The sequence below is a fragment of the Pleurodeles waltl genome, chromosome 5 (genome assembly GCF_031143425.1).
Source record: "Pleurodeles waltl isolate 20211129_DDA chromosome 5, aPleWal1.hap1.20221129, whole genome shotgun sequence".
NCBI lineage: Eukaryota > Metazoa > Chordata > Amphibia > Caudata > Salamandridae > Pleurodeles > Pleurodeles waltl.
Window position 1 is genome coordinate 970,304,938 of NC_090444.1, and position 24,248 is coordinate 970,329,185.

General features: G+C 41.6%; 1 protein-coding gene across 4 annotated transcripts in view; it reads left to right on the top strand.

The window, feature by feature from the left end:
- The window catches only part of MORN2 (MORN repeat containing 2), a 98,555-nt gene that overhangs the window by 66,225 nt on the left and 8,082 nt on the right, over positions 1-24,248 (top strand). For 2 of the 4 annotated variants that reach the window (XM_069235109.1, XM_069235110.1), the window contains 2 exons: positions 4,646-4,712; positions 22,576-22,712. In XM_069235109.1, the coding sequence (XP_069091210.1) occupies positions 4,646-4,712; positions 22,576-22,712 (204 nt within the window). Of the gene's footprint in view, positions 1-3,882; positions 4,555-4,645; positions 4,713-22,575; positions 22,713-24,248 lie in introns of those variants that run through there. The other 2 variants (XM_069235107.1, XM_069235108.1) reach the window with 2 other exon arrangements.

The following is a 24,248-nucleotide window of genomic DNA, read 5'->3' on the forward strand; positions in this document are numbered from 1 at the left end:
AGAATGGCCGATGGAGGACCATCTATCCTTACTCCGAGAGGAAGTTATGGCTCTCTTGGCCAAGGGAGCCATAGAGAGGGTTTTGACACCAGACGTAGGCAGTGGTTGTTATTTCTGCTACTTTCTGCTTCCCCCAAAAAAGCTAAGATTTTTGACTTGTTCTAGACCTCTGAACTGTGAATCTCTTCCTCAAGAAGGAAAAATTCAAGATGCTCAGTTCTTGTCCGCCCTAGACCAAGGAGACTGGCATTGGACTTGCAGGATGCATATATCCACATCCCCAACCTGCCTGCCCACAGGCGTTACCGGTTGTTCAAGGTAGGTCACAAACACGTTCAGTTCACTGTGCTCTCCTTTGGCCTTACTAGCACCCCTTGGGTGTTCACCAAGGTGATGGTGGTGGTCACAGCTCATCTGCGGAGGATAGGGATGTCTTCACCTATCTTGGTGACTGGATGTTGAAGGCTGGCTCGCCCCAGGGTGTCGTCTCCTACCTCCTACCCCAAGCAGCGAGTCCAGGATAATCAGGCTATGGTACCGATGTTTTAGCCTCTGTCCTGGATTTTGGTGAGAATGACTCTGAGGCTGCTGGGCCTCATGGCCTCATGCATCCTGCTGGTGAATCATGTCAGATAGCATACGTGGGCACTGCAGTGGGACCATAATTTCTAGTGGGCGCAGCATCAGGGGAATCTGTCCGACTTGATTATTGACAGATACACCATCGCCAAGGGCTGTCCGCTGTATACCTGGCCTTTGAGGATTTGTCAGCCGCCTTTGATTGCATTACTAGAACTAAACTCTGGTTGATGCTGCTGGATTGTGGGGTGGAGGCGGCATTAGTGAATTTCCTATATATTTTGCATGAGAACTTGGAAGAGAAGGTTAGGTACAGTCTGGCTGGAGAACTGTCTGATGCCTTTCCTTTATCTCGTAGGGTGCGCCAAGACTGTATCCTGGCCCCATTATTATTTCTTGTTTATATTAATAATTTGTGCCCAGACCTGATTAAAGCTAACCTAAATGTCCTGACAATTTTGCAGGCTTATGTACCGGCGCTGCTTTAAGCACACAATGCCATTCTCATTGCACGGACTCCAGGGGCTTTGTGTATGTTGGTGGAATCTTCATATCTTTTATGAATGAGCTGGACCTGAGTACAAACTTCAGAAAATTGCATATCATGGCATGTAGGCCAGGTAAGGAACATAGGCCCAAATTAATAGTCAGGGGTAAATCACTGGCAAGTGTGAACGATTTTAATTATCTAGGGGTTATTTTTAATAGTTCAGGCTCCCGGCAGCCGCAAATAAGAAACTCAGGCCGGTGCTCTATTAAACTTGCCTCAGGCCGTAGGAAGGGGTACAGTATCGCCATTTCTGAACCTCTACAATGCCCAGTGCATATCTGCTTCGCTTTTTGGCACAGGGATTTGGGGATACTGTGATGTTAAGTCCTTGCAGATAGAAGAAAAACACATTTTCTAGGCAGATCTTGCACTTACCCCCCTTGAACTTACACTTTATTATACACTCGAAGTTCAGTCTTAGGTATATTACAGATAGAGCCAAGTTGGCTTCGGGTTAGTGTATGGGCTAATACCGAGGCTAACCTTAACAGAGACATTATTCAGGACTGTTTGAAAGTGGATAAGGGCCTTTCAATTCCCCGCCTGGCTTATGTAGAAAATGTCTGTAACACTCGGAACCTATTAGATAAGTTTGATGCACCTAAATCTGATAAAAAGATGGTGAAGTTAAACTTCTTAGAATAATGTCACCCTCAGAGACAGGGAAATTCAACCAGTAAAGGAACCATTAAAGAATACTGAATTTTTCTTGTACCTTAGGCCCCTGTGATGCACCCTACAATACTACTCCCACATTGTGTGAGAGCCTTACTATTCCGCTTTAGGGCTGGCTCTGTGGACTGGCTCTTGAATTTCTCAGGTTTGTGTGCTTATCTGGGGAGTTTTCAGCGGTGGCTTGCCGGTGTGATGTAGACTCACAGCAGTCTGTGACGCATTTTATGTTTTTTTCTCCACATTTTATAAACCCTATTTTATATCATATATTAAGCTGATTTAAATATCCTTGAGGTTCAGGAAATATAGGGATGCATTTATTTTACGGGAGTACCCTTGATGTTTGTCACAGTGTTTGTGCTTTTTTTAAGGCAGCGGTGAGAGATAGGAAAATGATGGAGGGTTAAGTGCAGTATCTGTTCTTATTTGTCTAGGTGTGGGTAAATGGACCCTTGACCTCAGTCTTAGGAAATGTCATGAACTGATTGTGATTTATGGTAAAATGTAGCGATTGATGTTTAATGCTTAATGTATATGACAGGTTTTTTAGATTTGCTATTGTAATTTTGTATATGGATTGTATGCTAGTTTTTTACTTCTGAATGTTTCTTTTATGGCTATACTTGTGCTGAACAAAGGAAACTGAACTGAACTGACTCACCAATTTAGGTGTCCGATTAGAGGCAAGTAATAATAATACCACTTGTTCCCTCTGGAGGTATCGCTTCATCCTATCTAAATGGTATAGTCAGTGGGGATGACTGGAGGCAACTGAATGGTTAACCTCACTTGCATATCTCACTGATCTTTGTTTTCAGAAACACAATCCAAAGCTCAGGGGCAAATCAATTTAATTATGTAGGAGTTCCTGAACTTCCTGGTGACCAGTAATGTAGTCGACTGGTAAAACAACATCCATGCCAGTTAGTATCTGACGCAAAAGTGCTCTGAATCTGTATTGGACATCTATTCCAAAGGTGTAGTACACAATCAACCATGTCATTTATAGTTACTTCTCCTTTCTACGATCACAGTCCTACAAAATGCAACTTTGGAGAAGATGCCAAGGAGAGCACTACCTAACACATGGGCAGTGATGCTCCTCATGGCCACAGTCTCAGGACACCTGTGGGAATGCTCACCACAACAAATAGGTAGTTGTTGCCTGAGCTTGTTAAGAAGGCTTTAGGTTAATAATAGATGATCCTAATACACTCCAAAATGGAAACCCAGATATTGGTGGTATGACCTAGGATTCCCTGGTCGGAACTTCCAACTTAGAACTAACTGGCAAGTTTTGCAGGTCTGACAGACTCTTGCAATGTACTAACACGTGCCAAGGTATTAGAACACAAGCTGTACCTCTCTTTGGCCTTCTTATGAACCACCATCATCAGGATGTTTTTCTGACCCTGTGGGACATCCTGAAGCTGGTGGTTCATAGAAGATGTGGGCCTCTTGCAGCCCCAAGGTATTAAGCTCAGAGAACCTGATATACAAGAGCTCCTCTTCTATGGAACATAAATCACCCTGATACTTTTCCTTGGAGTAGAGCTCTTGCAGGCTTCGTTAGACCTAAAAGTCTGTGGCAATCTAAATGAGTCCTCCAGAATGGATTCCTTGTTGGTCCAAAAGCAACCAGAAGGTCCTCTCACTGTTGTAGAGATCTAGGCACCAGATCCTGGTCAACTCCAAGATACTCTTCCTCTTCTTTGTAGTAGAATGTTCCGTAGCATCTCCAAAGATGCTGGAACCATCCCATTTCTCATCAGAGGGTTTCCAATATTTCTCACAGTTGTCGTCACCCAAGTGATCCTGTGACCAGTACAGGTGTAATCATGGGGCCCTGTTCGATATCAGTCTACTGTCTTTCCAACCAAATATTGAAATTTTGCCAAAACCTTGCTTTCCTTTCTATGAAACATCATTTATCTAACATATTACAGTGATTAAAGCCAAGCTAGTGTCAATGGCAGAGATGGTGAAACCCATGGTTTACTAATTTCACGTCTCATGAGGAGCATCCGGCAAAACAGCATTTGAATGCCTAATTTGCAAATATGATTTATGTCCTTCAGATGTCGCAAAAAAGAAAAAAACAGTGGGACTACCTCTATCATCGTATGGAAAGCAGAGGATATATCCTTACTCGCATCTTTCCAGAAGGGGGCCAGACTTGGGCAATTTACAAACGTATACATATCCTCCATTGCCAACATCCTGCACTTTCTGCTTTAAGCTTTTGTTTACGCTATCAACTTGGCCAATTTTAACAGAGTCCAGTATATTCTGTCTAGGGTTAAAAATGATTCTTTTTAATTGAGCAATTTTATCAGTGCAATAAAGAGTGTTTAACTATACTTGCCTTAAATTCTGCAACTTGTCTCATGCTCTGTAAGGTATTCCCAGGTTGCTGTCTACTGCTCCACACAGTCCCAAGTACCATTTAGAGAATTCCTGTTTCCTGAGTTGTATTTTGTAACTCTAATTGTATTTCACATAGATCCTCTGAAAACAATTCTGGTGTAACAAACCGAGTAAATTGTTGTGCACATGCCAACGTTATAGCACAGGAAAGTGGGAACCTTTTTTTAAAAACAAAAAACAAAATCGGGGATGTATTTCCCCATTGACTTCTATTGAAGCAGAGGCAATTTCAGGCGGGAGACAGCTTAAACAAAGCTTTTTTTTGTTTCAAAATTCAGGAATTCAGTCTGTCGCATGTATGTATGCAGTTGACTATATTTAAATCTGGAGTCATTTACTGCCACCTTTTTCTTTAGGTAATTCCCAGACTGTATTCTCAAACCTTCAACAGCTGTCCCCAACTTAAAATTCCAGCCTTCGTAGGTGTGAGACTCAGGTGATCTTTCATATATCTGGGACTCCTCAGGAAATCCCACGTTGGGTAAGTTTACTATAACGGTGGCTCCTTACAGTGGACCTCATATCAAAGCATGTTCTAGCAACCATTTGTAGCACTTATAATTAAACTGTTTTGAGGAATCTGGGGGCTCCGGACTTGTATAGAAAATTATCTCTGCAAATATCCTGCAGCATTACTTGAAATATTAAACTGTTTCTTGACTGAGCAGTAATAAATTAGCATCCTACAGTTGTTAAGCTGAAATGCCTGACAACATAGGTTAAAATCCAGCAGAGACAGCCCCTCTTTTTCATTTCGCTTCCACAGCTTTTTTTTCCATGGCTGCCTTATTCATTTCCTTTGATGCGATGGAGAAATGAAACTTCCGACTTTACCCTGTAATTTGGCAATTCTTTTATTATCAAACTTAAATGAAATGCAAGTAAAAAAGAAATGTCAGTTTGGGTAAGATGTTAGTCTGTATTAGGTTGACTTTACCATATATAGTGAGCAGTAGTTTCTGCCATTTTTATATTTTAAATCTATGTTTTAAATACTTTATTTAGCCCAGTGTCTGCAATTTTATCTACATCTTCTGTTATTCCATGATATCGTATTTCCTTAAAGCTGTGTCTGTCCTCACATTGCAGGTACCACATCATAATCTCAGACTTTGTGTCATTAATCTGATATCCTGACACTTGACCAAAGTTATGCCTACGCTCCTCAATGCATGGTAGGATTATGGGTGGATCTGAAGTAAAATCAATCAAGTGTCCACATATAGAGCAATTTTACTCTTAAAGCTCTTATTTGAGAAAGGGGTGATGTTTTTATTTGTCCTCAGCAGATGTGTCAAAGGCTCAATATATAAGACACAGGGCGGAGTGTGCATCCTTTTCTAGTGCCCCTTGCTATCTTTAATTTAGATATCAGGTTCCCATTAATTGACGTCCTGGCTCCGAGTAAAGCTATGCTGTCTGTATGGATCTGTAAAGCCACAGGCCTAGAATTGCTCCAGTAGCTCCTTTAAGCATGTCCATTTGACATTGTTGAAAAGCCAATGGACTGTTGTTACAGTTCGCCAAATCAATTAAACCTATTAATGTATGATTTAGGTCATTTAGCTGTCTTCCTGCCCTTCTGATCTCCATGTATTAAGCTGCTCAGCAAGGAGCATAACCATTCAGCAAATATGCCAGAGAAAGCCTTATGTTAGAATGCAACAATTGCTGGGGCCCACCTATCATAATACGTCTTATATTTCCAAGGTGCACAATTTAATTCTTCATCCCTTTTCAAATAATACCAAAACCTAGTACAGGGCACTTTTTTCCTTTGTTTCCTTGTTTCCACAATTACCTGGTTTGCGCAGTGCTCAAATTGTGAACATGTATACAAAAACATACAAAAGGAACACTGTAGAAAGCCCAAGGTTGCAAAATGATTCAAAACAATTATGACCAGGGATAGCATCTGTGAGTATACAATAGCTCCTCGCATATTGAAACGCAAAACAACCAAGACAGGTGTTGATGTTTCGTCCAGTGTCACCTTGTCTGTTTTGATCAGGATCTTTGTCATCTGACTATTGCACCTATGGAAAAAGAAAGTAGTAGACTTGGTGCATGTACAATCCTTGTCCAACATACAACACAACGTAACCAACAAATTAATGTACTCACCACACTATATGAACACAGGGACACTCCAATAGTTGCCACAAGAATTTTCAAAAATCTGTGTTAGAGGCAAGATTTCTAATCAGCATTGCCTGTAAAACCTCACATGCACACCCCATCTTACCTCAATGTGCACACCCTAATTGGCACATACTAGTAATGTGTTCATTAGCAAACCAAGGTAGACAAACCATTACTGACCGCATGATTGGTACCTCACGCCAGCAAGCACTAATTACCCCATCATGCTGCTATCGTGCCATGGGGGATAATGAAAAGCAATAGCTATCCAGTGTTTGTTCATGTCAGTCTCCTACTAACCAAGGCAGACTGCTCCTTATCGACAATGTGATTGGTGTCTCACATCAGCATTAAGTAATTGCTCAACCATGTCAAATCTGTGCTATAGAAAATCACCAATATCTAAATCACTGTTCTGCATTAATAATTCAATTTGTATAGCTCTTACTGCCCCTGACGAGGCTTTGAAGTGGCTTTTGACGAATAGCACGCTACTCAGCACCCAAAGGTGGATTAGTGGTGGATTAGTATAGGCAAATTGTTATTTGGAGCGGTGGAGTGGTAGACATGTGAGTCTGTTAACTAGATTAATAGAATAAAGGATGGAGAGGATGGAAGAGTCGAAAGGATTATTTGGGTGTTCATAGTTGTAAAAGAGGCTTGGGATGAGTCGGCGAGGGGAGGTTTGGTATATTTTGAAAGAGGAATAGGATGAATCATAGAGTGATGGTTTGGGGATTAGTTAACTTTTTTTCTCTGCAGTGGGAGAAAAATATATCAATATGTAGATTCATAACAACACAAAAGAATTGTACATAAATAGAAATTTTGACACAATAGACATATGGAAATAATCAGGAGATATAACATTGTACTAGATAAAGATCCCATATGTACATTCATGTCTAAATATTTACAAACTCATGCTTTCAAATGTTGCTGTAAATAACTTTTTTTAAAATGTTATTTTATGTTTTTTAAATTTATTTTTGTCCTCCCATATTTCAGTAGTGAATCAGTTGTAGATACAATTTCTATAATCATACTTACACACTGTAAAAAGTATGTGTTACTATAGGAAAATAAACCCATAAGCATACACTCATCACCTTATATTGTATTGATGTATTGATCTACTTGTAAATGGATATAGTTATAAAGTTATACATATATGTATGTATATAATATTTCTTATTTTTCATTTCTTTATATTTTTTTAAATGTATTAATTTATTTTTCATTTCTCTGTATAAATAAGTATAAAAGTATATATATAGAGAAACATAACTATATTATTTTTGGTTGTTTTTTCCATATTAATCAATTAATTAGTATTATTTGTTCTATCATATCATCAGTTTTAATGTATGTATTTATTATATTTTAAGTAATAATTGTATTAAATAGTTAACAATTACTTTCTGTATAATCATGTTTATATGTTGTGATTTGAATGATCATAATAAATAGAAACCCATAAGCATGTAGTCACATACTTATATTTTATCTATATAATGACCTATGTACAGTTAAACCATAAATAGAAGGAATGTATATATTTTAACTAATGGTAATACTTACATTTGCTAAACATAAATTTATTTAAGAAAGTATATACATCTTTATTCATAAGTACTACGTTCCTTTGTCCAAAGAATTGCACTTATCTCAATACTTACATATAATCAAAGTGTATATGTTTACAAACACACCGATATGCACCATTGGTGTCTTGTGCATACTATTGCTGTACAGCTGTATTTTTTATATGGTGGTCATGCAGGAGAACACCTCGTGCCACTTAGTCACCCATGCAGACCTGTGATTTCCAAAGTCTGTGCAGTCAAGTAGTGCTAATCAAGGCTAGTGCATGCACCAAACCTTCATGCAGACCATAGATTGTAGGCAGTGTCACTTATCATCCAAACCTACATAAAGGTTGGGGGGTCTAATTACCCGTGCGGGCTTCCACCAAGTGTCTCTCGTTTATCTGAGTTAATCTGAAAAATAGCCAAGGATGTGCAAGACCATAAAATCAATCAGTCCCGATGTCACAACGAGCAAGAATCCTAAGTCATATAACCCGTGGCATAGAGACTAACCCACTCAGTCACTATATATCGGAATTGACAATAAATAACAATTCATGGAGAGTAACCTTAGTGCACTCACCAGTTCATCTAGATATAGGCATGTGTCTTGTCTACATTGAAGCCATCATCGCGTGCAAAGAAGGCAAAAAGTAGATGCTCTCTTCAATATTACCGTATTTGTGATAAACAACTTGACTGCTCAAAGACGTCTGCCATCTTGGAAGTATGACCTCGGTTTGCCTACATTATCCTGAGTGACTCTAGCAAGACAAATCTTTTCAAACCCTCTTACAGGCAATCCCCAGAGAATGATAACCATGAACTGTAAGTAACCCTCCCTACGAGGTTCTCTGTAGTACCAAGTAAAGACGGCTATAACCAGTCATCAGGTGTTTATATATTGAGTCTTCACAAGTTGGCAAGCCCAAAACCTGGCTGAATACACCACAAAACCTTCACAAGCGTTCCATGGCTATTTAATGCATTGTGGGCATCACTATCTGTTCCTCCCACGTGGAGCTACATTTAATCAGGGTAGACCCTATATCACAACGGGGGAATGACCATCTGAAGATAGGTTCATACCAACATACAACCTCCTCAGTTGGCATAGAACATTCAAGTAAAGACACTCATAACCAGTCATCAGGTGTTGATATGTTGAGTCTTCTCCACAAGTTTTCAAGCCCAAAACCTGGCAGAATACACCACAAAACCTTCACAAGCGTTCTATGACTATTTATTGCATTGTGGGCATCCCTATCGGTGCCTCCCATGTGCAGCTACATTTAATCAGGGTAGACCGTATATCACAACGGGGGAATGACCATCTGAAGATAGGTTCATACTAACATACAACCTCCTCAGTTGGCATAGAACAACAATCATATCAACGCATCAACCTCACACAAGATTTCCCATTTAATGTTAGGCCGTAATGCATAGGCTAAGGCCATAGGAGAATTAAGTAATTATTGAACCAAAGGGAAAAGTGTATTGCCATACTGAGAAGTGTGGGGTGTCATTTTCAGTTGGACTGCTACCATTACTATGATCAATGCTCCTTCATGTCTTGAGACTCCCACTTTACCCATCAATGCCAAATTCAATCCAGACAGCCACCTAGCCAACCACTGATTTAGGGCCATCAGATCATATATTTATTTCATGATCAGGAACCTCTAAGCCTAAGTGGTTGTTGAGTGTCACAACGTTTTCAGACAACTTGCTGTCGTACTCTGTCCCATATCAATTCCCTGAGCCGGGTGTTTAGTGCTTTAAACCGACTCTTAGGTATCCAGATTGGGAGGTTCGTAAAGTAGTACAGCATTTTCAGCATTATAGATAAGGGTATCCTGGCCATTGTGTGTAATTTCAAAGTGTGCTAAAAGGTACGTTTCGTCTTATGTCTCACAAAGTAGTGCCCAAATTTCTTTCCCCGATTTTCATACCTGTGTGATACATTTTGCTCCCAAGTATTTAAAGACCTAAGCTTCCCATGTAGTACTCAGATCGGTGATCTCCAGTGGAGTTCGCAGTAACTCAGGGGATACCATGAAGGGACAGGTCTTACTCTAATTAGTGCACAGGCATCTTCCCCAAGTACGCTGGGACCTTAACATTCCAAAGGATCCCAGTTTCTGCACGCTGGAAGTACAGGAGCATGCCATCTGGGAAAAAAGTATCACATGCTTTCTGTCCCACAACAGGATACCCATTCCCCTTCCTTCCATTTTCATCAGATCGGTAAACAGTTCAACCACTTGGGAAAAGATCATCAGCAAAAGGGGAAAAATCTGCCTGCTGCATCAGAAAAGCCATCTAGCCCAGACCCTCGCTCAGTAATCAGCATACAAAAGGGCAGCCCATTTATTCCATCTCATTCCTAGGTTCACACACCGCATGATGACTCATAAATACCCCTGGCGCAGAGTACAGAACACTTTACATGAGTGTAGAAACAGTGCTAGAGCAGCAGGATAACTCAATATTGGGGTTTCGTCATGGATTATTTACAATTGCCTGATATTAAAAGAGGTGTTGTGTTAGAAGATGAAGCCATTCTGATCTTTATGGACCAAGGCATGAAGGTATTGTTGATGATTTTGAAGTCTAGGTTCAGCATGGACAGTGCCTAAATGAGGGCACATCCAAAGCATCACTCGGGGGCTTGAAAACTCTTTGAGTTGACTCCTTGGTGGTGGTGGGCCAGATGTATGAAGGTTCGCATTTGCAAATACCAAATAGCAATTTTTACTGAATCGCTAACTGGGATTCGCAAAATGCAATGTAACAACACCATTACAGAATTTTTTGCGATTTCTTAAAATTTGCAATCGTAAATAGCGAGTACCAAATAGCAATTCTGTAAAATAGCGAATCTGTATTTTGAAATCGCAAATTGCATTTTTTGTATTCTGAAGCAGCAGTAAGTGAGTCAGTGCATGCTGTTTCCAGATGCCTGAGCCACAGGAGCAGGCAGAGAGACCCAGCACAGCACCAGGGAAGCACTCAGGAGAGTCAGCCAGGCCCATGAGAATACAATGGCCACTGATGGAAATGGCAAGGACACAGGAGGGAGAAAAAGAAAACTTAAATTCAGTGAGCAGGAATTAGAGGTGCTCACAGAAGAGGTGGTCAAGAACCATGACCAGTTATCTGGCAAACACTCACTACAGGTCCCAGAAACTGAGAAGAGGAAAATGTGGACTGACATCCAGACAAAAATGTTTGCGGTGGGTGTTGCACAGCATTCAATTGTTGAGATGCGCAAGCGCTTTTATGACTTGTAATCACGTGCCAAAGAGAGGGTAGCAAGCAGGCTGAAGGAAGCAAGGAGCACTGGCGGAAGTCCATTTACCCAGGCACCATCCACCCCTTGGAAGACATGGTGGAGTCAACACTGCTGCCTGAAGCACTAGGTGATGTCACTGACATTGACACCTCAGGCACACCCGGCACCAGCAAAGGTAAGGGCAGTAATGATTTGTATCACCATATGTGCATATATAAATGTTCCCTAGAGAATTGCACTGGTACTATGCACTGTGATAAATAGTCCATGCCACATATTTCATTCACTAGAATGCCTTTTGAGAGTGGTAGTCCATACTCCAAAAGTGCATCTACTACATATACAGCAGTATAATGTAAAACCAAACAGAGAAACAACACAGCAGACAATCTGAGACACCATGCTAGGGGAACAGTTTATCATGAAAATAACTGTAAGAATACATATGCAAGGTGAACATCATGAATGAAATGCTGCATATTGTTGTTGAAGATGTTCCAGGCCCTGACGCAGCAGAAAGTGGAAAAGGGGGAATGACAAAAGTCAGCCACAGTCAAATTCAAACATCAGTGAGTCCATCATACCAGCACCAACCAGACGCAGGGCAAGAGTGCAACCCCTCCCTGAGTTTACACTGGACTCCAATGAATTGCAGGAAGATGTACGCACACCACCTTTAGAGGGCAGGCGTACCGACAGACAGCAATCCCTGTTCCAGCGTCAGCCTACTCCCCTCAGGAGGTGTTGTGAAGAAGGCAGACAGGTCACAGAGGAAGGTGAGGTCCCATCACTGTTCGGTGCTGTTGAGGCACCCATGTTGAAAGTGCAGTGCCTGCAATGTAAACACATGAGATCAATGCACAGGCAGTTGGTGTCTCTAAATCACAGCATGTGCAAGTTGCATGAGGGACAGCAAGCTACAGCAGAACACGTAAGGGAGATGACAAATGCCATTAAAGAACTTTGCACTGTAATGTAGCAGGAGCATGTCACCCACCGTTGGTGCCATCAAGAGAGGTTCAGGGCCTTGCATATTATGTAGCAATGCATAGATACTAATGTATGTTAATAGTATTGCACTGTAATTGGGACCTGATTGTTTCTTTTGATTAACTATGGCCTATACACACATACATGTCCTGAAGTCAAGGCAATAAATATGACACATACAGCAATAAATGGAAGTAGAAGTGGTGCTGTCATTACTTACATCAGAAATAGTTGCGCGTAATCTCAGCACGTCTTTTCCTGCCCTCTGCTGCTCTGGTTCTATCTGCTGGGTGAAGGGGTGGCAAGGGGTCGTCATCCTCATCGGAGTCCATCTCTGTGGGTTCGACTGGTATGCCTCTTGTTGTAGCAACGTTGTGCAACATTGCACATGTGGCCACGATCTTGCAGGTGGTCTCCGGACAGTATTGCAGTGCGTCCCAACTCTTATGCAGGCTTCAGCAGGAAGAAGGTCCTTTCAATCATGTTTCATGTCCTCCTGTGTGCCGCATTATATTTCCATTCACTTTGCATGGCAGGATTGAGGTAGGGTGTCAAGATGTAGGACCGCACTGCATATGCACTGTCTCCTAGAATGACAGGAGTGCTATATGAGTTTTTGTTATCTGTGACATCACAAATATGTTATACAACATTGTTCACTGTTACATTACCAAGCAGGCATCCTTCGCCAAACTCACCAGCAAGTAGTCTTGTGAGTATTCCACTGTGCCTGAAGATGAATGATTCATGTGTGCTACCAGGGTATCTGGCCACAAAATCAGTTATAATGTTGGAGGCGTTACATATGACCTGGATGTTTATTGAATGTGTACTTTTCCTATTCCTATATACGTACTCTGTTGATGATGGTGGACAGATTGCTACATGTATTCCATCAATGCTGGCAATGACATGTGGAAATTGGGCTTCCTGATAGAAATCTAATTACTTTTTTTGCAAATCCTGTGGGGGTGTTGGGGAATTGTATGTGCAGATGTAGTTTTGTCAACATAGCATTTAGGAATGCATTAAAGAAGCGTGAAAGTGCACTTTGTGATACCCGTCCAGCTCCTGCTATGACCCCTTGATAGCTTCCTGAGGCTAAGAGGTGCAGGAAGCATAATACCTGCACATGAGTGGGTATGGCTTTGGTTCTGTGTGTGTGTGTGTGTCTCGCTGCAGTAGGGGTTGTAAATCGGCTATTAAGTCAAGTATAATGGCAGAGTTCAACCTGTACTTGTCAAAAATCTCCTCCTCTGTCTGATCAAATAGGGTAATGCGCAGTCTAAAAATGCACCCCTGTCTCCTAAACCCTCTCCTCAAACCTGCCAGGATCCTCATCCTCCTCCCCATGACATAGAGTGCAGCCATTGTTGAAAAGGGCTGGTGCATTCTGGGCCTCTTTAAATAGGCTGCACTGTTTACCACCTGATTTCAATTTGTGGTAAATTACACATGCAAAAACCCATTTTGCGACTAATCGCAATTTGAGAATGCTCCATACATTGTATTGTGATTCGTTAATTGCGAATCGCAGACTGCGATTCGCAAAATCCAGTCGCAATTTTAAGGAATCGCTATTTTAGCGATTCCTTATAAATTCATTTCGAATGCCTTTCATACATCATGAAAGGCGATTTTGCATTCGCACACGGCGGAAATTACCGATTTGCACTGTTTGCGAATGCAAAATCCTTTGATACATCTGGCCCCATATTCAAGGGTGCCTGTATACATTTCTGCCAAACACAGTGCCAGCTGAGCCACATAAGTCTGGTAAAATTCCACCACAGCCACCTGTTCCCACCGTTTTACCCCCTGCAAGTTCCTTTAGGGCCTCTTTAATCTTGGGCTCTGGTATTGGCCGACTTAGGACTTCCCAAGCAGTGCCTTGCCTAAAAATGCTTCTATATCCTCCTCTGAGATTGAAGTCTGTTCTCCATACAGCTTTCAATAGTGTCTGGAAAATACGTAATGTGTGTTGTGCTGAGAATACATGTCTTCACCAGCTGTGTTTTACATCCAAGTAACTGGGTGACTCCTTTCATCCGGTTCTATCAACCAGACCAATAGCCTCCATGCCCTGCCACCCTCAGCTTGTTTAGAGTTCAAGTGTTCCCAATATGTCAGGGCCCTCAACCGCTCCAGTGCTGTTTCATATTTCTCCTTCTCCTCCATTAATCTGGTTCTTGTGGATTTTGTGGGGAGGCACTGGAAGTTCCCTCTCCAACATGCAGACACTGCCCTCCAGTGTGACCAGCTTACCCTCTAAGGTTTTCTTAACTTCTGCCTGACGAATACAGAAGCCCCATACAATTACCCTAAAAGCATCCTAATCTGTTAGTATGGTCAGTGCTTCAATGATTGATTTGAAAATGTTCCCCAATTGTGTCGTCAAAGGAGTCCCTAAATGTTACCTTCTGTAGATGAGAGATTGAAAACCATTAAGTTGGAATGGTAGTTAATTGTCAGCCTCATGTGACCCCCATAAAAGGTTGTGGTCCCATAGTTTGTGAGTTAGATGTTCTATATGTGTATGTAATTAATCTTAAGAACGCACATCAACTTGTCCAATAGGTCATGCAGTTCATGTACTGGGGAGTAAAAAAATATTTGCATCGCAAACTATTTCTCAGTCTCCAAATATGGTGCAGTACCAAGTCTCTCACCCAATCTCAAAAGTTTAGTGCCAGTTTTACTGGTGGGGATCAACAAGAGGGAGAACTGACCTATCCAGGGCCACATTCTCCAAGCAGTGTTAATCCCCTCGCTATCTTGTGACAATAGTAGGACCAAGATAGCCGGTATTATAAACAGCAAAAACATATCATCCTAGACAGCAAGTGGACATGATGCAAACATTTCTACACACATCTTTAAAACTTCACAATTTCTATGAATAAGATAGAAGTGCCTGAGAGCAGCCACAGAATAGACATGTTAGAGTATAACACAACCAAATGATGGAAGTAGAAAAGTCTGAAAGGGGACTGTCACACATTTCTCTCAGTACTCCGTGTTGCAAATTACAGGAAGTCAAACTCATTTTTGATAAGATATTTCATTGGCCCAGGATCATAAATATCTAGACCATAAAAACCATGTACAGGTAAGCATTCTCTGGATAAGCATAATTGAGGACTCACTGACCCAAATTATTCATACTGGAGTCTAAGGCTTCTTCGGTCTAATCAAATAACAGCCTATTTAGAAAGGCATGGTTGATGTGAGCAGATTACTTGTTGGATCTATCTCTTAAATGCTGTGCTAGTTAAATATGCTGATTTGTGATGTGAGGGTTAAATATGTCTTGCGAAAAATCATTATGTGGGAGTGACAATCACACACATATTCTAGAACGCTTACTGATTCCTCTTTAAGGGTGGACCATTCAAATTCCATGTAAGAAGTGATCCGTACATCCCTCTGGTTTTCCCTTGAATTTATTTTCTTTTTTAGATTACTTTTATTTTGCCTACAAAATAGGACTGGTACTCCTATAGGTATATGCCCCCCCCCCAAGGAACCGTCTCTCCTCTTCTTGGTACATCTATAGTGCCTTACAGAATTCCTAGCTAGACCTGTGGCTCATGCTTGATCAGTTCTTACAGCCCAACCTCATCTAACCAGAGTCTCCTTTAGTGATCTTGATTAATTTAGCCACTTCCTCTGTGTATTGTATGTTGTACATTGTATTGCTCCACATGATCCTGAGCATTGTAGGAAATTTCAATTGAGGTTTAGTATCAAGATGCTGCAGTTTGAATTTTAGTCTACCTAATTTCCACTGCCTTTCCTCCATGATTTGACTTATAACAGACAAACATTGAAATTTTCAACAGTCATTTAATTGTAGAGGCTTTGTTATAAGAGCAACAACTAGTATCCGTTATTCTAATGAATAAAGACAAAAAGATGATTAATATATTCTTGTGCTTCTATTCATTCTGGATTCAGTATGAATGGGTCTTGATGCACCCTATGAATTTCATGCATAAGGCTATAGTTATACTAACCTATATACCTTATACTACCTCGGAACACTACTATCAGAAGGTTTACCACAAATGTTTTTGTAAATCTGCACCTTCTGGTACCTTTAGCATCACAAGGATGTTGTCCTTGCATGGTTTTTTAGGCTTTCCCTGTTTTTCTATTTTGTGTTTCCAAGGGACCAAATTTGTTCTGCATTGCTTTAAGCTTCTGAGCAAACTTTTTGCATGGCACACTAATACTTCCATCCTAGTAGCTAGCACATCAGTTTTTTTTCTAGCACAGAACTTGCCTCTAAGATATTTTTATGATTATTTTTAGAGATCTCAATCTATTTTTATCTCAGATGTTAAACCTAACAGAATACTTTGCAACAATTTATCACATGAGGAATTATTGATTTCAATGCACACAATAGTTGTCTCTCTTGGGTCTTCTAAGTTCTCTAAACTGTGTCCTCTTCTAAGGCAAGCACCTAAAAATTATTTACATGCGTTACTAACAGGTTAATCTTCTCCAAACTTTTATCTCCCCAACTTCAAGTTTGTTGTTGCTAAATGTCCTTCTCTCTAACCTCCTTGTTTACTAGTACTCTGTTGTGAAGACTGGGGCTCTTCCTGTTGTTTGATGTAGAAGAAAGTGGTCCATAATACACTGTACCTAATGAATTCATACTTGTTTTTTGACTATCCACTCGTGCTCTAAAAAACGATCTGAGTGTGGGTTTAATATTTGTAAGTAATTTGTCCTTCCTTCTGTGCTCCTCAATCTCCTTTATCGCAAAAGTTCATACAGTTCTTGTGTAATGTCTTTTACAATCAGTTCTTACTTTTTAGGGATGTGATGAAAATACCACTTCCTCTTTTAGGGCAGGTTATTTTTTTAGAGTCAGATTCTAAACTCCTACGCTATGTACTAAATCTTCCCCAATCCACTGGTAAGATTAACCTTGCTTTGGGTAGAATGTAACACATTTCTTTCGCCTCCCTGTGCCAAGTTATATGTTTTGGAAATGCTCAAACTGCTGTATGTTTTCTCTAAAGGCTTTTTATTTGCCATTTAAAATTCACTCAAGGCCTGTCCTGACTTATTTAGTAGGTGGGCTGCCATAGAATAAGCAATTGCTACATCCACTTTCTCTGTTTCTATGAAGTAATTGTCCAACAAGCATGTCATGACCATTTTATTTCTTACTTCCACAAACACCCTCTCAATGTTATCCTTCTGATATTGCAGATGAATCAGATAATATGTGAAGATGTTTTTGGCTCTTCTTTCTATCCCAAGGTGATCTCGAGGAATCTTATGGGAGGCTGCAAAGTACTGTTTGGTAAACTTCCTGCTAGTTCCAGTATCCTGGAAGTCTGTTTCTATCTATCCATCAACAAAGGCATTGGCAGAAAGGGATATGTGTTGCAGAGGGCCCAATTTACAGTCCAAAGGCCTGCATGCCATATATCTAGAGGAGCATAACTATCTGTGCTTTTCCTCACAATTGTTGCCCTTTTTAAGGGACCATACATCTTTAGCTTCTGTCCCAACTGGGCGGTATAGAGACCACCGGAGAACTTGTTACCAGGGAAGTCTGTATGAGGGAACTGAGGGCCAAGAGCCAGCACTAGTCCATGCCTTAAAGGATTCAATCCCACTACGCAGAGAGGCCAGAATGACAGCCAGTAACACATCTTTATTTGAGCCAGATGGGTTAAGTACCCTGGCCTTATGAGTCTTGTGTGTGTCCACCTTCAGGCCATCCAAATTTAAACTGGTCCCTTCCTGCTAATGATCTAGACCTTTATAAGTGGGTAGTGTCCCCTGAAGTCTGAAATCCAGTGATCTCACTGCTTTCTGAAATATTTGCCCTTTTTCAGGGGTACTTCTAGAGTCCGAGGTTGTGGATAGTATACTACATGGGTAAATTGTTGTTTACCATTCATGTCTTCAGAAATAACTTTTTCAGTGGATCTAAAGCAGCTATGGGCAGACATGTTTCCACTGATGTGACACGCAAGACCTTTCATCTTCAGTCGACATGATCGACCAGAAGGCAGCCGTGGCTTGATTGATACTTTTGTACAATGTGGCAGACACTTTTCCTCCTGGCGTGGCCACTGCAGTGGTCTTAATGTCTGTCATGTGTGACAACAAATATGGAATAGGCACATATATGCTTAGTCACCGCTTGTGGATGGGTGGAGACCTCAAGAAGACCTTGTTGATGTATTGGGGCAGTTACAGCAGTCCATCATAAAAATGTATGCATATGTTTGTAATTTGTATCTGAATGTGTGCTTGTATTTTGCATGCCTTTGTGTGTGTGCATGCCCTATAGAATCACAAAAATGATCTGCTGTCCAAAACTTTGTTTTTACCTCCTTCATTCATATAATGGCACTTGGTTGCTGCCTCCTCTATACCTGTACTTCCTTTAGCACGTCTTTTTCCTTCCTCGCTAGTTGATGGTGCCCCAAACCATACACAATTTATGCGGCCTATCCTTTTGTTTTGAACTCAGTTTTGCCTTTTTATTTACTGGTTCTCCATTGCAGCAGGTCCAATAGCCCTCTGAGTATCTGAATCAGACAGTAGTCTGCCTACTACTGTGGTAAGCACAGTACTGTATGATCTCTTTTTTGACTTCCTGAAAAGTTAATTTTCCTGCATGTCCTAGACCAGAAATTAAATATTTTGCATCACCCCCTCTTTTTTTAGTAACTGTCATGATTTTTTCTCATGCTTTCAGTCCCAATAACTGCCTGACCATATGAAGGTAAATTTGTGTACAGGTGAATTATGAGTGGTGAGGTCATATTGAGTAGCATTCACTCAGACAAGATAAAGGGATGCATAAGTGTGAGACAGATTTATGGCACTGCTGATAGTATTTGAACCATACTGTAGTAAAAATATATGCAAACCTCTCATTGATTGGTTCAGGGTCATATTTTGGGAATAGGACAGAAGTGTTCCATTTGAGAATAGTCTTGGACAGGATGGGAGAGGTAGATCACATTTGAGGAGTGTTAGAAATGGGGTCTTTGGCAGTCATGTTACCCCCTGTCCAAGCAAGGACCCTCACTCTAGTAAGGGTAAGTCACACACAATCCAAATCCTGTGCTTTGCACTGACAAGTCAGGCTTAACTTAGAAGGCAATGTGTAAAGTATTTGTGCAATAAATCATGCAATGACACAGTATAACACCACAAAAATACACCATATAGGTTTAGAAAAATATAGAATATTTATCTGAGAAGATTAAGGTTAAAACAATCAAGATTTGATAAATACAATTTGAAATATGACTTTTGTAATGATAAGTAGAGTCTTATAGTTCTTAAAAGTAACAATGGTCTCTTGCGAGCGCAAAGTACCTGGTTTGCATCTAAATTATCCACATGGGACCGCAGAGGAGGGGATGCGTGGAAAACGGGGAGGTGTGCGTTGGTTTCTCCGGGCGCACACAGATGATGCGTCACTGCTTTTCCACGCAACAAGGGCTTTTCTTCGATTTCCAGAGTGCAGGCTTGGATTCTCTTTGGGTTGCAGGGTTTTTGGACGCCCGGGGACGATGCAGAGAAATCCTGGGCTCGCAGGACTAAGTCACAGGAGCTGCGCCGATCCGGTGGGTGATGCAGGGAAATTTCTGTCACACAGCAGTGCTGCGTCGATTCCTCTCACAGGAAGTCAGGCTGCGTCGTTCCGGTTTGGCAAAGTGTCGATCCGGTGGGCCGTGCGTCGAAGTTCCGGTCGCAATGCTGGTGCTGCGTCGATCTCCACTCAGGGAGCTGGGCAGCATCGTTCTAGTTCGGCATTGCGGTGATTGTCTCACCCAGGGCAGGCTGTGCGTCGATTCCGGCAGGCTGTGCGTCGCTTTTCACCGCACAATGAGTTCTTTGCAGAGATGAAGTCTTTTTTGCCCTGAGACTTCAGGAAACAGGAGACAAGCTCAATCCAAGCCCTTTGAGAGCATTTCTCAGCAGAGCCAGAGGGCAGCAACGCAGCAGGGCAACAGCAAAGCAGCAGTCCTTTGCAGAAAAGCAGTCCGGTGAGTTCTTTGGGCAGCCAGGCAGCTTCTCTTAGCAGGTTTCAGGTTCTGGTCCAGAGTTTCTTCCCCAGTAGGTATCTTGTCAAGAAGTATCTCAGTTGGTAGTGTCAGGGACCCGGTTTATATACCCAAATGTGCCTTTGAAGTGTGGGAGACTTCAAAGAGTGGCTTAGAAGTGCACAAGATCCCCTTTCATTACAATCCCGTCTGCCAGGGTCCCAGTAGGGGGTTTGACAGTCCATTGTGTGAGAGCAGGCCACTGTCCTTTGACCACTAAGTGTCAGGCTCTCCACCCTTCCAGCCCAGGAAGACCCATTCAGTATGCAGATGCGTGCAGGTGTGACTGAGCATCCTGTGTTTGGGGTTGTCTGAGTGAAATGCACAAGGGAGCTGTCAACTAACCTAGACAGATGTGGATTGGAGACAGGCTTTAAATCACAGGAGGATTTGATTGTAGCGATATGCTTACTTTCTAAAAGTGGCATTTCTAGAATAGCAATATTAAATCCAACTTCACCAATAAGCAGGATTTTCTATTACCATTCCGGCCATACTAAATATGACTTGGTTACCCCTTTCATACCAGAATCTACCACTCAAACAGTATATGAGGGTAGCCCTATTGCTATCCTATGAAAGGAGCAGGCCTCACAGTAGTGGAAAACGAATTTAGGAGTTTTACACTACCAGGATATAAGCTACACAAGGTACATGTCCTGCCTTATACCTACATAGCACCCTGCCCTATGGGTTAACTAGGGCCTACCTTAGGGGTGAGGTATATGTAGAAAAAGGGGAGTTTAAGGATTGGCAAGTACTTTTAAATGCCAAGTCGAAGTGGCAGTGAAACTGCACACACAGGCCTTGCAGTGGCAGGCCTGAGACATGGTTAAGGGCGACTTATGTGGGTGGCACAACCAGTGCTGCAGGAACACTAGTAGCATTTAATTGACACGCCCTGGGCACATGTACTACTAGGGACTTACAAGTAAATTAAATATGCCAATTGGGTATGAGCCAATGCCACCATGTTTTTGGGAGAGAGAGAGCATATGCACTTAAGCACTGATTAGCAGTGGTAAAGTGCGTAGAGTTCTAAAGCCAGCAAAAATGAAGTCAGAAAAAGAGAAGGAGGAAGCCAAAAAGTTTGGGGGTGATCCTGTAGAAAGGGCATTTCCATCAAGGAGTTTACAGACCTCCACAAAGATCATGAGTTTGGGACCTTACTGGCAGTTTGTCTAGAAAGAATTGTCTGTGTCTAGGAATCCAGTTCCTGGAACTCTGACTAGGTATTTGCTTAGCAAGGCTAACCATAACAAATTCAGGAAGTCCTATAAAAATGTCAGTTTTGCTAATATGCTGAGACTTTCAATAGAGGTGGAGCGGTGACTAACATCAAAATAAACTTTAGTCTAATTTGCACATTGTATCAATATAAGTGTGCTGGAACCCCATAACACATAATATAAGAAATACATTTATATTTCTAGACCATGTACATGTTGAGCACCCTATGTATTGATTAATGTTCTATTCTGAGTGTGACGACGCACCATCAGTGTATTCATGCCTTACAATGTTCCCAGACTTGATGTAAGATTCTTTAATCTATTAAGACTGGCAGGAGGCATGTGAAGGAAAAGTTGTGAATGCTTACATTTGAAGGTTTGTAACATCTACCAGATTGCCAAAATACAGGTCTGTGAATGGTGATCTAAACAGAGATAACAATATCTACCATGAAGTTTACTCTTCTGTTTGTAGGTGAAAAAGAAATGGAATGGCTCCTTCCTAATTTCCTTTTTGACTACTATTTCCAGCCAGTTGGAGAAGCTTTGTGGGATATTAAAGATAAAGTCAGGACAAACACATTACACAAGCAATGCAGGGCCCTCAAGATGTGGTGCAGATTTCCTGGATAGTCCAGATGCCCCTCTTAATCACGTCTCATTTTAGACTTCTGCTTTTGGGGATTATTTCCATCATTCACTCTGTTATAATATGGTTCAATGTTTATAGTTGAAGATTGATGCTGGTGATGCCACCTAGAGGTGCTGAGGTTTCTTCTGTTACTAAAAGACTCTTTAATGCACATGCAGTACCAGGTTTCCTAAGAAGGCTCCAGTGCATCCGTCAAAGATTTCAGGAAATCTGAGATTGGCCAAATATTTGCTAGTCCTTTCTGGAATTTACTTGTGAGTGATATTGTCTAGATACACAGAAATGCATGAATGATGTAAGGTAATCTATTAAAGACGTTTTTTCTATCCTTTTTCCTCTATATAGATGAATGGCACTGGGCGACTTGAACATCCTTCAGGAGCGGTTTATGAGGGCGAGTTTAAAGACAACAAATTTCATGGAAGAGGGACCTACACATTTCCCAATGGAGCAAAGTACATGGGCAACTTCAATGAAAATAAGTAAGTAAAAGAAAATATACTGCTACATGTTCTCGTAGTGGTGAAATGCGTCCCAAATGTAACCCTATTGCAGGGGAGATGTGAACCTCTTGCTTTAGCAGCTACAGCGGGGGTGGGCATCTTTATGGGCCTCTTCTGTCTGTAACCCGGCAGACACAATCTTATCATTAACGGTGGAATACAGCGTCAGGAGAACAAGAGCAGGAGCAAGGAAAACAACATTTGAATAAATAGACTAGGGACAGAAAGAAGGGCTATTGGCAGGAAGAGTGAAAAGAAGGAAGTATGGATGATTGAGTAGATAGATAAGGATCAATAGATGGATCAATGAATGGATAAGTGGATGGACAGGTGAAGGGATAGCAGAGTAAATGCTTGGATGGATATTTGGATGAATGGTGAATGGATGGCAGAACGGATGAATGATGGATGGACGGCAGAACGGATGAATGATGGATGGACGGATGGCAGAATGGATGGTATGGTGGATGGGTGGCTGGATGGTAGGGTCGATGGATGGATGGCGAAGTGAATGAATAGATAGGTGGATGGTAGAGTGGATGGATGGCAAAGTGAATGAATGAATGGATGGTTGGTTAGCAGTGTGGATTGATTGATGGACAAATGGCAGAGTGGGTGCGTGGGTGGATGGATGGAAGAGATGATGAATGGATGAATGAACAGACAAGTGGATAGATGAAGGCTGGATGGATGGATGCATGGATGAACAGACAAATGGATGGATGTCAGAGTGGATTGATGCATGGCAGAGTGGGCGAATGGATGGTTGGATAGCAGAGTGGATGGGTGGATTGATGGATGAATGGCAGAGTGGATGGATGGTTGAATAGATGGATGGAAGGGTGGATGAAAAAATGGATGAAAGATGTATGAATGGATGAGTGAATAGCAGACTGGATGGATGAGATGTATGACAATGAATGGATGGATGGCAGAAAAGATGGATGGTAGAGAGGATTGATGCATGGCAGAGTGGACGAATGGATGGATGGCAGAGTGGGTGGATTGATGGATGAATGGTAGAGTGGATGGATTGCAGAGTGGATGGATAGATGACAGAGTGAATGGATGGATAGATGAATCACCGATTGGATGAATGAATGGCAGACTGGATGGGCGGATGGCTGGCAGAGTGGATTGGTGGATGGCAGAGTGGATGAATAGATGGATGGATGGCAGAATTGATGGATGAATGGCAGTGGATGTATGGATAGCACAGTGGATGAATGAATGGATGGCACAGTAAATAGATGGATGGCAGAATAGATGGATGCATGCATGCATGCATGCATTCATGCTTGGATGGATGGCAGACAGTAGAGACGGATGACAGAGTGTCTCCCTGGTTGGATCGCAGAGTGGATGGATGGATAGATGAGAGAATTGATGGAATAATGGATTAATGCCAGTGGATAGATGGATGGATGGATGGCATAGTGGATGAATGGCTTGATGGAAGTGTTGATGGTTGGCAGAATGTATGTATGGGTGAATGGATGGCAAATCAGGTTGATG